General features: G+C 41.7%; 1 protein-coding gene across 1 annotated transcript in view; it reads left to right on the forward strand.

Moving 5' to 3' along the window:
• Window positions 1-1,449: 1,449 nt before the first annotated feature.
• Window positions 1,450-16,188, forward strand: part of NEK8 (NIMA related kinase 8) — a 69,164-nt gene continuing 54,425 nt past the window's right edge. Inside the window, 4 exon segments of the mRNA XM_033922448.1 lie at window positions 1,450-1,571; window positions 3,752-3,957; window positions 5,550-5,782; window positions 15,157-15,288. Of these exon segments, the coding sequence (XP_033778339.1) occupies window positions 1,525-1,571; window positions 3,752-3,957; window positions 5,550-5,782; window positions 15,157-15,288 (618 nt within the window). The 5' untranslated portion in view covers window positions 1,450-1,524.

Consider the following 16,188-nt stretch of genomic DNA (forward strand, 5'->3'; position numbering starts at 1 on the left):
TTATTCACCAGGTCCAAAGCAATAGGTCTATGGAGAGGATTTTGTGTCAATTTTTAAGTTTTAATTGCCAGTTTTGTCTTTTTTTACAACTAGAAGGCCCTGTAAGGACATGTGCATGTATCTGAACAAAGTCAAAGCATACATCAACACCTGCTCTTCAGCACCTTAATATTAGCCTTGCTAAAATGTTACCTAGTAGTTAGGCTCCACCCAGTGCGTCAGATGGGGCTGGGCAAAGCCATTTTGGATGACACCCAGGAGGAGAGGATGCCTATTACCTCCCTTCCAGCAAAAGTATGTGAGACAGGGTAGGGGTTGGGCCAGGGCCACTAGGGAACATTCCAGTTTTTTTTTGGGGGGGGGTTCTTCCCCAGCTTAGGATCTCACTGGACCACCAGGGTTTAGTCTAGGTTTGGGAGGAGTCAAGGTCCATTGAATCACCAGGGCTTTCTCTTAGGTCTGGGGTGGGGTGGGGAAGGAGTTCAGGTTCCACTGGACCACCAGGGCCAATCATGAGTGGGGTCTGGGGAGGGGGGTAAGTTCTCATCAGGGTCCATTGGAAGTAGAGAATTCAGGCTAGGGCCAGTGACATTCCTTTTTTTTGTCAGTATTCCTGTCAATGCCTGACAGGCACATTAGTGCAGAATAGTGTGCAGCAAATTAATACTGCAATTTTAATGTGGTATAAATTTGTATGTTCATTATTCTGAGCATGCCGTGGTAATTTTGCAGCACAAGATTCACAGTAGAATTTGATTCTACCATGAGCTTTCCGATCATCAGCCCATGAAAGACACTGTATTATTGTATTGTGGTAGAAGCCACAAACACGCTCTTACATCCATATGTGGCTATACCACAAACCTTTCTGCACCGGCCCTTAAGTAATTCAATTCAAGTTGCATTCTCTCTCCTTCACAACAACTGCGTTCACTTTGCTTAATAATGATCTTTGTCCACATTGCGCTCGGTGCTTTATCAGCGAGAATTAATTCACCTTTTGGTCCTTGGAAGTCATTCATAAAACATTGCCTAGAGCTATTGCAACGCAGCCAGAAAGGAAAGCTGATGTGGAGTTATGGGGCTTAGACTTTGTCAGCTTTTTACAGATCAAAAGATCCACTGACCGACCAGCCACTAATCATCCCAGTCCAAGGCAATTTTTTCTAGAGAGACCAATACAAACGCGCAGAGAAGGACTGTAGTCGCAAGCCAGCTCTAGAGGTTCACTGATAAGACCGAGAATAGTAGAACATATAAACACAACACCCTCGAAAACTTAGCAGTGCTTTAAGGTCCCACTAACATTAATAACTCGACCTCAGCCCAAAAGCACGCGCCCCAGAACTGCCCACATATTTGCGCAAACATCCTGCGACGCGATACGCACGTGACTTTTTTTTCCAGCAGGCTGCGCTTTGCGCCTGCGCCTTCGGTCTTACGCCAGCCTGGCGTCTTGCATGGGCACACCCTGGAAGTGTTACTATGGAGACGGCGGGACATTTGGGTTCCTAAAAAAAAAAGATGGAGAAATACGAGCGGTTGCGTGTGGTGGGCAGGGGAGCTTTTGGGTAAGGGCGCAGATTTAGGATGGGGAGAAGAGGACGTGGAGGCATGGTGTTAATGCAAGTGTAGGGTGGCGGCGTGGTGAATTAGACGGAGTATTTTAAGAATTGTGCTAACAGAGTTAGGGGCTAGAAGGATCTTTGAGTGAGAGTGCATTGTTTGTACGGTGTGTTTGGGATAAGAGGTATTGGGAGGAAGGTTGAGAAGTCTTTTTGGATAGTAGTGCAATATTAGCAAAGGCACAAGAGACTTGGGGGAGGGGAGTGCTGTCATAGGGTTGCTAACTGACTCCAGATTTCCTCGACAAGATTGATTCTGTCCTGGGGTTACCTTATTGCGGTCAGGGACTTGTACTTTCTGATATCCTAAAATTTTCCCCAGGAAAAAGACTGCAAGGCCCTCCATGTAGCACAGTGGTCTCAAACTCAAACCCTTTGCAGGGCCACATTTTGGATTTGTAGGTACTTGGAGGGTCTCAGAAAAAAATACCTAATGTCTTATTAAAGAAATGACAATTTTGCATGAGGTAAAACTCTTTATAGTTATAAATCTTTCCTTTTGGCTAAGTCTTAATAATAATATTGTAATTTAAAACTAAAGAGACATAGGATCAAGAAACTGTTTTATTTTACTTTTGTGATTATGATAAACATACCGAGGGCCTCAAAATAGTACCTGGTGGGCCACGAATTTGCAGGTCCTCCCTGGGCCACTGATGTAGCAGGTCCTCACTGGAACAACCCTGAAGAGGACCACAATATTGGATAGAAGGAGAGTGCTAGATTTGGTGTATTTAGATTTTAGCAAAGCCTTTGACAATGTTTCACACAGGCGTCTAATAAATAAATTGAGTGCTCTCAGTATGGGCTCCAAAGTAATGGGCTGGGTTAAGAACTGGTACAGTGGAAGGCGAAAGAGGATAGTGGTCAATGGAGATTTCTCTTAGAAAAGGAATGTTACCAGTGGTGGACTTTAGGTGCAGTTCTTGGACCTATTTTTTTTTTTTTAACCTTTTTGTAAGTGATATTACTGAAAGGCTGTCTGGTAAGATTTACTTATTTATGGATGATACCAATATCTGCAGTAGAATAGACATCCCTAATGGTGTGGTTAACAGGAGGAAGGGCCTAGCGAAGCTTGAGGAATGGCTCAGAATTTGGCAGCTAATATTTAATGCTAAGAAATGCAAGGTCATGCATTTTGGCTGCAAAAACCTGAGGGAACAGTACAGTTTAGGGGTGAATAATTTTTGTGCATAAAAGAGGAGCAGGACTTTGGATGTGACAGTATATGAAAAGGCAACAGCGAAAACTAGAAGGATGCATGTGTGTATAGGGAGAGGAATGGCCAGTAAGAAAAAGGAGTTTTGAGGTCCCTATATAAAACTCTGGTGTGACCTCATTTAGAATATTGTTTGCAATTATGGAGCCCACTCCTTCAAAAAGATATAAACAGGATGGAGTCGGTCCAGAGGAAGGCTACTAAAATGGTCTTCATGATAGGGAGTACAGGGATAGACTTAAACATCTCAATATGTGTACTTTGGAAGAAAGGTGGGAGAGGGGAGATATGATAGAGATGTTTAAATACCTGTATGGCATAAATGTGCATGAGGTGAGTTTCTTTCAATTGAAAGGAAACTCTGGAATGAGAGGGCATAGGATGAAGTTGAAAAGAGATAGCTTCAGAAATAACCTCAGAAAGTACTTTTTTACATAAAAGGTGATGAATGCTTGGAACGGTCTCCCAGTGGAGATGATGGAGACAAAAAGTGTATCTGAATTCAAGAAAGCTTTGACAAGTATGTTGGATCTTTAAGGGAGAGGAGGGGATAGTAGATGGCATGGTTAGGCAGACTAGATAGGCCACATAGTCTTTATCTGCCTTCATTTTTAAATGTTTCTCTGTAACCTCATAAAGTGAATCTGGAGTTAATAGGGGGCCTGATGGTCTTTGGCATGAAAATGGTCTTAATCTAGTAGTGTATTGTTTTGGTTATTTTTTTTTTTTTCTATTGAGGCTCTGCCTTTGCCTAATTGCTTTTCTTCCTCTTTTTCATCTGCCCTGTCCAACTGCTTAATAACACTCCAAGCTGCTACTAGTATTTTGCCTGCTCTGAACCAGCAGTACTATGGCATTAAATATTAATATTTTAATCCCACTTTCCTGCTTTGTTGGTTTGCAGAATTGTGCATCTGTGCCTGCGCAAAAATGACCAGAAGCTAGTGATAATTAAACAGATCCCAGTGGAGCAGATGACTAAAGATGAAAGGCAGGCAGCACAAAATGAGTGTCAAGTATTGAAACTGCTCAACCATCCCAACATCATTGAATATTATGAAAACTTCTTGGAAGATAAGGCCCTCATGATTGTCATGGAATATGCTCCAGGTGTGGCCTGCAGACTCATTTGCTTTTGTAGACTTTCACAATGCTGCTGTATTCCTTAGTCAGAAATATGTCATTTCAAAATTAAAATTCAAACATTCTACAATAGTTCTTGTAATTTCACTGACTAGTATGTTGGCTATACATAAGTGTTGGAATGGGGGGAGCCATGGAATTTCATGGCACCTTCAAAGTCAGAGCCAGGCACATGAAGATCACTCACACCCAGACCCCACTGTTGCTGCAAAACAAAGATAAAGCCATTGTGGGGCTGCTCTGTTCATATTCATGGCTGCTGGACCTGCCTCCCTCTGACATCACTTCCAGTATCGGGATAAAGCCAGCAGCTATGAGGATGGATGGAGAGGCCTTGTGATGGCTTCATCTTTGTTATGCCACCACCTGTAGGAATGATGCTGCACACACAAGGCTCAGAGTGGGATGAGGCGACCTAAATGGATGGTCTCTCCCCCTTTTATTGAGAATCATAGCTCCATTAATTACTTAGCTAATGCTCTACAACAGGGGTGTCAAAGTCCCTCCTCGAGGGCCGGAATCCAGTCGGGTTTTCTGGATTTCCCCAATGAATATGCATTGAAAGCAGTGCATGCAAATAGATCTCATGCAGATTCATTGGGGAAATCCTGAAAACCCGACTGGATTCTGGCCCTCGAGGACCGACTTTGACACCTGTGCTCTACAAGGTTATAATTTCATAATGCATTTACAGTGAGGATTAGACCAAGGCAATTCATTGTTTACATGTTTCATGTGATTCTCAAAGTTACTATCTCACGTGACATCTGATTACATATAATGGTTATAATAAAGTGATTCCCAATGTGTACATTTCTGATATGTCTCAAATCTTACTATAGCATGTGACAGTTCAAAGGTTATCATTGTTAGTCTAGAGAAGTAGCAGTGGTGGTGGTCAGGGGCAGCTGAATATAGGAGAAACAGATATGCTAGATGGAAGGGGAGGGGGGTAGACACACAGTGTAGGAGAGGTTAGAGAGGGAGAGAAATGCTGAAGACTATGAGGGAAGGGAAGGAGAGAAATGCTGAGCGTCTTAATGGGGAAGGGGTGTTCAAAGGTAGGGAAGGATGGGGGACCACTAAGGGATGGTTGGTAAGGGAAATGCTGGAGCTGGGGGCAGAGCATGGGTAGGGTTGGGGGAGGAATTTGTTCTCCCAAACAAAAAAGTGTTCTGCTGCTCCTGACATCCTTTTAGGTGTCTGGAATGAAATGATTTAACACATAGTAAGTCTTGTTGGTCCTATTTAATTGTCTTCTTTTTGGTAACGCCATTTACTGGTATTGTATTCTTTTACATTGTACTTCATAGGCATATTTTGTTTTGTTCCCCTGCTTTTATCTGTAAATCGCTTAGAAATTGTATAAAGGATGGCATCAAATTTTGATGAAAACTTGAAAAAGGGAGGTGCTGATGTTCTATGTTGCTTTTCATTCAGTTTTTAAATTCTTGGAATCTGAAGGCGTGCTTTGGAGAATGAGATTATTTTGGTTCCAGGATAGGATCTTTTGCGCATTACCCTCTGACAGATGTTCCTTTTTGGTTTTCTATCTATAGGGGGTACATTGGCACAGTATATTCAGAAGCGCTGTAACTCCCTCCTGGATGAGGACACTATCCTGCACTTCTTTGTACAGATTTTGCTTGCCCTCCACCATGTCCACACAAAGCTCATCTTACACCGGGACCTCAAGACTCAGAACATTCTGCTAGACAAACACCAGATGATTGTCAAGATTGGAGACTTCGGCATCTCAAAGATACTTAGCAGTAAGAGCAAAGCCTATACGGTATGTACCTTTGCAGTGTCCTGTAATATATAAATTGACTTGATCTTTCAATTTTATAAAGCATACTTCAGATGTAAAGCATGTTTTCACTATGGAAAATAACTTGAAAAATTGGGTGTGGGTATATGTGTAAGTAGTAGGTGAATTGCAAGATTGCAGATCATAGAAAAGTATGCACATGTGGGCTTTCTGGGGATGTAGTTTGGGAAACGTTAAATGGAATTGTAATGGTAGGAGGTTAGAAGAAACCAGACCTCGCTGGATTTTTAGTTCTGGTTCTGTATTGTAGAAAGGGGTGGGATGGAGAAGGAGGGGGAATTATCTTAATTTCTCGACAATTCTTATGTAATCCACCTATATATCTTGTAACTTCATGACAATTCTTATGTAATCCGCCTTGAACCGCAAGGTAATGGCGGAATAGAAATCACTAATGTAATGTAATTATATTGGTTGTTCAATTTATGCTTTATTCTTAATTAAAAAAAAAATTGTTACAAAATTGTGCAACTTATAGCTGGCATGAAAAGAGGTTGCCTAGTTTATGCAGGTTTTTTTCTTTTTTTGGGGATGGGGGTGGTATTTTGGGCAGAGCAGAAGTGGAGGTGAGATTCACACACATTTTATAAATGTACATCAGCAGCCGGGCTCAACAGCTGACCAAGGAGCTTCATGCTGAAGGCTAATAATAAGTTTGCAATCACTCACCCCTGACAGAAAATTAAAATCACTGATGGCAACAGCAAACAGCAGCTGAAACAAGAATGGAACTTATCCATGTTGTCCATGTGCAGCAGAGCAGCAAATTTACTCATTGAGCTACAGCACCTTTCACTGGAGCAGCAAATTTAAAGGATTTTATGTTTGGTGTAAACAGAAGAGCTGTACTTGTAGTTTCCAAGATGGCAGTGAGCAAAAAAAGTGTCTGCTAAGTGATGACATGGAGGCATAGATTACAAAAGAGCTGCTGTGAGCCTGGTTCTAAGCTAAAAAAAAGACATTTTGGCTGTAAGAGTGGATCTTTTGGAGATGATGTAGGAGTTAAGGTCTGAGGTAGCAGTCCTTTGCCAGCAGGTGGAAGAAGTGGAAAGGAGAATGGATGAGCACATGAAGGACATAAGTAAATTCCTTCAAAAGCTGGCAGAGTTGGAAGATGCTGATAAGCTCAAGCATCTAGAAAACAGGATGAGGAGAAACAATTTAAAGATCAGAGGAGTACTGAATTAGAATATGAGTACTGCATATAGGTTGTGAGGAAAATGTGAGACGGCCTTCGCTTCAGACAAATATCCAGAGTGGAAAGTGGAAGTTAAGACTGAGCGTGCACACAGAGCTTTGGGGAAAGAGAGAGGTAACAGGCTGCAGGACATTATCCTCTGCCTGCACAACTATATAGTCAAAGAAAAAGATCACAAATAGAATGCAAGCTTTGAGAGTTGTTTGACTGGGAGGATCATAAGGTCATGATGTATTCTGATCTGGCCTCTGTGACTCTGAAAAAGCAAAGGGACTTTAAAGAAATAACTTTTGAAGCTGCGAAAAGGAAGGAACCCAGTATTGTTGGATGTTTCCCTTCAGGTTAGCCTTCTCCATAGAGTCTGATAACTAGCGGAAGCAATAACAGCTGTAAGAGACTGGGGTGGAAGGACTTCGGCAAAATAATCTTGTGGACAGCAGAAAAGTGAGTTGGAAGCTCAATGTACAGAAATGGTAGAAGTGCTGAAGCAGTCTCATTAGAGAACTGTGAGGAGTTGGACCAGGCTAGAATGGGTCATTGGAAGGTTGGAGTTTGAGAGAGCAGAGGACTTGAACCCAAGCAGCAACTGGTTTGATTCTGGGCCACTGTGGGCATATAATTAGAATGAGTGAGGTATTGAATATATGGGGATGAAGAAGAAGAAGGAATGAATAGTGCAGAAAGGGTTCAATAGGGGAAGAATAATGTGAAAAAGAACTGGCGGTAGAAGTAGAGTGTATTAAAAAGGCCTTATGATGGCAATCATTTCCATGGGAAGAAACATAGAAACATAGAACGATGACGGCAGAAAAGGGCTATAGCCATCAAGTCTGCCACCGTACTGTCCCTTCCTCTAAGTCTATACCCAGTGACTATTTAGTCAGATTGACTCTCTTATGGATCCCCTCTTTCCCTCCTCTGACCCTCGTAGGGATCCCCTCTTTCCTCCCTCTGACCCTCGTAGGGATCCCACATATGTATCCATTTATTCTTGAAGTCCAACACGCTATTGCCTCGATCACCTGCGCTGGAAGCTCATTCAACGTCAACCACTCTATTCTGTGAAGAAGTACTTCCTTATGTCGCCACGGAAATTTCCCGCCCCTGAGTTTGAGCGGATGCCCTCTGGTGCAGAAGGTCCTCTGAGAATGAAGATATCATCTTCACCTCGATACGTCCTGTGATGTATTTAAATGTCTCAATCATGTCTCTCTCTCCTACGTTCTCTAGAGTGTAAAGCTGTAGTTTGTTTAGTCTCTCCTCATATGAGAGACCTTTGAGACCAAGATCCTCTGGTGGCCATCCGTTGAACCGACTCGATTCTGAGCACATCTTTACGGTAATGAGGTCTCCGAATTGTACACAGTATTCCAGATGAGGTCTCACCATGGTTCTGTACAATGGCATTATGATCTTCAGGCTTCTTGCTGACAAAGCTTCTACTGATACATCCCAACATTTGCCTTGCTTTAGATGAAGCCCTCTCCACTTGATTGGCAGTTTTCATGTCTGCACTGATGATTACTCCCTAGGTCTCGTTCCGCCGAAGTACTAGTTAAAGTTTCCCCATTCAAGGTGTATTTTCTGCATGGATTACCGTTACGAGGTGCATAACCTTACATTTCCCAGCGTTGAGCTCAGTTGCCAGGTCGAGGACCATCTTTCCAATGTAAGCAGGTCCTGTGTCATACTATCCTGTAAATTACATTCACTTACTGTATTGCATAGTTTAGCATCATCGGCGAATAATGTTATTTACCCTGAAGCCCCTGAGTCAGATCCCCGATGAATATGTTGAAAGGAGTGGGCCCAGGACTGAACCCTGCGGTACTCCGCTGGTCACCTCTGATGTTTTAGAGAGGGGTACCGTTAACCATTACCCTTTGAAGTCTTCCGCTTAGCCAATCCTTGACCAAGTAGTGAGTGTTTCTCCTAACCCATCGATTTCATTTGTTCACAGCCTGCGGTGTGGGACGCTATCAAATGCTTTACTGAAATCCAGGTACACGATGTCCCATAGACTCTCCCAAGTCTAGCTTCCTTGTCACCAGTCAAAGAAGCTGATGAGATTGGATTGGCAGGACCTACCCTTGGTGAATCCATGTTGATTTGTGATCCTGTAGATTTCCTCATACAGGATCGTGTCTATTTTGCGTTTAATTAAAGTTTCCATGAGTTGTACACACTATTGATGTGAGACTCACCGGTCTGTAATTCGCAGCCTCTGCCCTGCAACCCCTTTTTGTGCAGAGGAATGACGTTGGCTGTTTTCCATCCAAGGGTACTCCTCCCCGTGTTTAGGGAGAGATTGAAGAGTGCGGCTAGTGGGATCGCCCAGGACATCGCACAACTCTTTGAGCCTCTTGGTGCAGATTGTCTGGACCCATGGCTTTATATTACCTTTAGTCTTGCCAGTTCGCTGTAAACTTCACCAGGTGTGAATTCAAAATTCTGAAACGGGTTCGTCCGCATTTGACTTAGCCTCTAACCGAGGACATGTCCCTGGTGCCTCGCAAGTGAAGACCGAGCAGAACTATTCGTTCAGTAGTTCAGCTTTATCTGAATCTGCTTCCACGTAATTCCCATCGGTTTTGTTTAAGGCGTATTATCCCGTCTGTGTTCTTTTTCCTATCACTAATATACCTGAAGAAGGATTTGTCCCTCTTCTTAATGTTCTTTGCTAGAGTTTCTTCCACACGAATGTTTGGCCTCCCTAATTGCTGTTTTGGACGCTGTAGATCTGGTCCCTATATTCCATGATAGCTTCTCTTGTTTCCGTATGCTTGTAGGAAAGAAATGCTTTTTTTCTTCTCCTTAACAAGGTGAGAGATCTCTGCGGTGAAACCATTGGGGTTTATTGTTTCTTTGTCGTTTATTTACCGATTTTTATGTAGCGGCTAGTTGCTTCATGTATGGTTGATTTCAGTGTTAACCACTTAGCTTCTACATCATCAGTCTCCACTTGGTCCTGCAGCGTCCGAATGGACGAAATCTCCCATGCGTGCGAAGTCTGTGCCGCGGAAAATTGAGTACTTTTGTTTTCGTGTGTGATCTAGGGAAGCCCTTCCTAAGATTAAACCTTACTGTGTTGTGGTCGCTGGAGGCTAACGTATCTCCTACTGAGACCTCTGAGACGCTTTCCCCATTGGTGAGTACCAGGTCAAGGATTGCCTGGGCCCTAGTGGGCTCCATCACCATTTTGTTTGAGACGGGCTCCCCTTTATGGAGTTTTAACAGCCTCCTACTAGCGCTGGTTGTCGCTGAAAGTGTTGCTCAGTCTGCATCAGGCATATTGAAGTCTCCAAGTATTACAGTGTCTCCCCTTAGAGTGATATTTCAATGTCTTCAATTAAGTCTGTGTCCATGTCATCCAGTTGTCTAGGGGGTCTGTCACCACACAAGATACAGGCACTTCTCTCTGCCTCTTGCCAGGTTTACCCAGAGGGATTCCCCTGTGTATTTTGACATCTGTAATCCTGGTGGTTTTGATGTCCTCTTTAATAATATATTGCTACCCCACCACCTAACCTGCTCTCTCTGTCCCGACGAAGTAAGTTATACCCGGCTATTACCATATCCCACCCATGAGAGTCTGTTAGCCAAGTTTCGGATATCGCCGCCAGTCTAGGTCTGCATTCCTTATTTCCGTCTCTAATTCTAGAATTTTATTACCTAAACTGTGTGCATTAACGTACATAGCCTCCATTCTTTCTGTTTGCTAAATCCCCTTTGAGATTTTTTTCTACCTGCGTTGGTTCGTGGCACCCCTAGGAAACTGTCTTGTAGTGTGGGTACTTACTCTGAGCTTTGACTCATCTCATCAGAGTAGTTCCTTGCTGCTCTGGTATGTGAGTGGGTACCCTCCCCCCGACCTTACCTAGTTTTAAAGCCCTGCGAAGCAGGCGGGCTAGTCGGTGTCCGAAAACGTACTTACCTCTACTGGTCAGATGAGTCCGTCTGGTCCCTGAAGTCCTGTAGTGCCTCCTCCTGGTTCAGGAATCCAAAGTTCATATCCCGAACCATCCCTGTAGCACTCGTTTAGTCCTCAGGATACGCCTGTCCCTGGCTCTCCCCTTGCCTCTAACTGGGATGGATAGAGGAGAAGACCACCTGCGCTCCGGTCTGCCTTAGCCTCTCGCCCAGTGCTCTGAAGTCTCTGGTGATGTTCTCCGGGGTGTTCCTTGCCAGTGTCGTTTGTCCCTACATGGACGAGAGCATGGGAATAGTTGTCCCTGGGGCTTGAGTATTCTGTCAAGACAGGTGGTGACATCCCGTACACTGGCTCCAGGCAGACAGCAGACCTCCCTCGAATCCATATCTGGTCTGCAAATTGGTCCCTCGGTGCCTATCAGCATGGAGTCCCCAATAACTATCACTCTGCGCTTCTTCGTAGGGGGTTGGTCAGTTGTTCCCGGAGATGTGAGTTGTGAGTTGGGCCTGCTCCTGTTCCTATCAGTAGGTCCTTCTGAAGAATCTGGAATCTGTTCGTCAGGGTGAGGTTGAGGGGTTGGTGTTGGTGTAGAGCTGCCCATGTCGATGAGAGAAAGACAGAAGGATGAGGAGATTGAAAAAGGTGGGGGGGGTTTCCTGTGCTTGCCCGTGGAAGAGGTACACTAAGCTGCCATGGCTCAGTGTCACCAGCCATTTCCTGTATCCAATTGTTGGTCTCAACGCTGATGACTGGGGTTGTCCGAGGATGGACTTGTCATGGGTCTGCTCGTTGATTTGGGATAGCTCCTGGACGACTCCGTCGATGTATCCTCATCCTCCGGATGCATCTCAGGCGTTTTACCTCACTCCCTGAGGTTCTTTAGTTCCAGCATGAGGTCACTATCCAGTTGGTCTACCCTCCTCCGATCTGCGTGGACGCTGTAGTGTAGTGCTGGGGGATGGTCTCCGGTCTGCGCAGAGACAGAGAGAGAGAGAGAGCCCTCTATCAATCCAGTCCTGGGTCCTCCTCCTTTTGCATGCAGTCCATGGTTGCCTCCTGGATCCCTATGGCGATTGGATGCTGGGCTTGATTACAAGACTTGGCGCTTATTGTCCTCCTGCCATATCTAAGTTGTAAGCTTGGTCTGCCTGTCAGTAAGAGAGCATAGAAGAGTTAGAGAAATGGATTATTTAGAGTATAAAAGAATAGGGTGTTTGTGAGAGAGTGAGTGAGATTAGGGTGTCTGTGAGAGTTTGTACAGTTGGGGTGAAAGGGATTAGGGTGTTTTTAGAGGTCCTCTCGCCGCCCTAGATGCCCTTGTTGTCTGTAAGTTGGTCCTTCTTAAGGCTTCTTCGCAAAGGCGCTCTCGCTAATGCGACGCGCCTTTGCCGCTCGCCTTCGCGTTGGTTCTCCTCCTTTAATGAAGCCCAGGATGGGGGAGAACATGGGATATGGAGAGGAGTAGGCCCACTGAGAAGGGAGCTATTTATTTTATGATTTTTTTTTAATGATTTTTTTATTCTTTATTCATTTTTATCTCTTGCAACAATGTATCAATAAATTGACAATTGAAATTGAAATACATCACTTGAACATCTGTCATATTACAATAATACATAAAAATTTCATCCCTTCCCTTCCAACCCTCATGCGATGGGAGATTCCAACAGAGGACTGTTGTCTCACATATGAGAAGCGCATATCGCGCAGTTTAACTGCTCGCATGAGCCTTTTTTTCTAACTTTTCTTGTGTGTTCCCTGAGGCAGGACCAAACATGCATGTCGAACTCCGCAAGCTGCAAGCTAAGTTTGCCTAAGTTTTTTGACTATAAGTTATAATAAACCGTAGTTTTTTCACTTACGTAAAACATATATGAATTGATATATCCTCTGGTTTACTGTCCATGCGATTGATTGGGCTGTGAGGTTGGTTTTTTCTCTGGGGTTCGCCCCAGTTTTCCCCTCCATGATTCTGAGCAAGCCTGTGAACTCTGTTATATCATCCTTATACTACTTTGAATAGGTACCACGGAGTGATTTTTCTTTCAGTTCAACATTTTGCATTTTATTCACTCCTGTTACATTGTCTGTAACTTGTCCCCTTTCCCATATTTGACTGGAGACTACTAAATTAGAAGCAGCCAATGGGAGTAATAATTGTTGTAATTTTCTTAAAAAATTAACTTTGATTTGTAGTTGGGGCATATACATTACCTAGATCCAGGGGTATTATTTCCCATGCTCATTCTTACATGTACCACCTTCCCAAGGGATCAGATCAATCAATTGAAATTACTGTATTCTTTTTATTTATTAATATAGCAAACCCAGCTTTTTTTACCAAGAGCAGGGGCAAAAAAAACTCTGTTTTACCCAACCCCCTTCCAACTTTTGTGACTCCACTCAATGATAGGTGCGTCTCCTGTATGAAATATAAATCCGCATTCTGTTTGTTTCAAAAAGGCAAGCATTTTCTTCTTCTTTAATTTGATGGTTAAGGCCATTAACATTTAATGAAAAAAGTTTCACCTCCATTATACAATTTGTTTTCTAAATAGTCAGATGTAATTAATTTAAAAATAATTAGACACCATTTCCAATATTTTAAAACTTTGCACATAAAATTCTCCTAAAGATTCTCCTATCTCAAATATATTTCTTCTCTACCCTTCCCCCTCTCCACCCTCCCCAAATCTTATATTAATAGTGTTAATTTGGTGACACATATATTAGATCAGACAATGATATAACTCCCCATTCTTTAAATCAATATTCAAAAATAAGTCACAAAGAAAATACTTATTGAATATAATCATTCTTCATAGAACTTATTCTGAGATTCATAAATTATACAATAATATCAGTTTAATGACTTCGAATGCATTTCAATAACCTTTATACTAACCATCATATATTAGTATACCTAAACAACCAATTATATTTCAATTATTTCACCTTATATTTAATATATTTAATAATATGATTATAACATCTTAATACCATTAATATTTTATACTAAAGACTTTTACATCTAAGATTAAAAATCAATAATAGATTCAGATTTCTTTTTTGGTCCAATTATCAACTTATTTTATAACTTATGATATAGAAATTCATTAATAAACACCTAAAATTTTCCCTCTTATTTATATTTAATTAAAACTTTCATAAAATTTTATCATCAATCTTCTTTTTCCCCCAGCTTACATACTTTAACATTCAGAACATATTTTAATTTATTGAATCTGCATAAGACTTAAACCTATCATCTATCTTTTGGGGAATGTATTATATTAGCTTTAAATCTTTTAATGAAATCAATTTCTTAAATTAAATCAATTTATTTTAATAATGAGAACCCAAAGAAAACCCATATGTATAACTAAGCATATTTAGAACCTTTTAGAATCTATTTCTTATGCTACAATTAATATATGTGACATAAATAAATAAATAAACATAGATTAACTTCTAGCAATATAATACCTTCCTTTAAAAATTCACCCTTATGGAACTATTAGCATCTTTCCCATTCTAAATTTAAAAATTGAATTATTTGTATTTATCTAAAGTATAGGTAAAACCAAAAATAATAAAATATCGTATTATGTTACATTTACAAATATTCCTATGAACCCTGAATCTACAGGCATCTACATAAGCAGACTTATGTACTGAGACATTGACTCCCATGAAATAAAACTTATATACTTCCTCCCAAATGAACAAACCAACTACTCGAGAGAGTATAGCTGCAACTTACTAAACGGTCTTAATATGGGAGATTCTTGAGTCCTGAGACCATCCTAGTGGCCATTCGCTGAACCGACTCCATTTTCAGCACATCCTTTTGATAATGTGGCCTCCAAAATTGAACACAATATTCCAGATGAGGTCTCACCATGGACCTGTAAAGCGGCATTACAACTTCAGGCCTTCGGCTGACAAAACTTTTTTAATTGAATTTTCATGTTTTTATATGTCAGTGTATAATAAATTATCTCCAGAACATCTGAATCCACAGTTTTTTGTTTTTGTTTTCATCGATTAATAAATTAAACCACATCTTAGGTATCTTGTTATATAAAGTTGCCTCGCATATGTGCACAGTAAAGTTTATGGTGATATCTTATTGTTTTGTGTAAGCATTCCTGCCTCCGTTCTTCAGATTGTTGATATGTTGGTTCACTTGCTTCTGTGTCTCAGGTTGTTGGCACTCCTTGCTACATCTCTCCAGAACTGTGTGAAGGGAAACCCTACAACCAGAAGAGTGATATATGGGCTTTGGGTTGTGTTCTCTATGAACTGGCCAGCCTCAAGAGGGCATTCGAAGCTGCAGTAAGGATGAACTGCATATGTTTATCACTGTTTTGTAGCAGGATAAGTAGAAAAAGCTTTAATTTTTACAGAACATAATGCATTAATTGAACAATTTGGTAGACGTGTTGGATACCAATACAGTGCAACAATTTGTATTGGAATAGAAAGTTAGTGTAGTCTTGAAGTGCAGCCTGTGTTTCTGTATATGTGGGGTAACATACCTGAGTGGCTGAGATAACTTTGGCATTCATTTTCAAAGCAGATAGATGTCTGAAAATGGCCAATAAAGTCCATCTGCTAAAAATGTTCAAATTGCAATTTCGAAAGGCAGAATTTGGACATTTTACACTATAGTTCCTCCTAATACATGGGGGGCATGTTGGAGATGCATTTTGGGTGGCACTAGGGTGGTTCTAAAATGAGGGCGACTTTAGCAATAATGGAACAGAAACAAACATCCAAGGGGAAAAAAAAGGATGTTTTTATCTAGACCTGTTTAAATCACGTCCAGGGTACTAAAAGGTGTCTCAATAGAACAGCTGACCATTGGAGGGATAAAAACATTACCCCTTCTTAATCTCTCAGTGGTTATTGAACCCCCTCCCACTCCACTAAGAAGGGAAAGTAATAGTGGACACCAGACTCTATGGCAGCTTTAGGTATTATGGCCATTCATAACAGAGCAGAAAGCAAGTGTAAGGAGTAGCCTAGTGGACTTTGAATAATGGGACCCAGGTATAACTCCCACTTTAACTCTTTTATTTCTGTATAAATATAATGAACCCTCCTGGAACATAAAAATATCTACTGTACCTGAATTTATAAGACACCTGCAAGTGTGATGGCTATTGTAATGGTGTACCTTTAGGTACAGTAGGTTTTTATCTGTTCCAGGAGGGCTCACAATAACATAATGAA

The sequence above is a fragment of the Geotrypetes seraphini genome, chromosome 15, assembly GCF_902459505.1.
Source record: "Geotrypetes seraphini chromosome 15, aGeoSer1.1, whole genome shotgun sequence".
NCBI classification, from domain to species: Eukaryota; Metazoa; Chordata; class Amphibia; order Gymnophiona; family Dermophiidae; genus Geotrypetes; species Geotrypetes seraphini.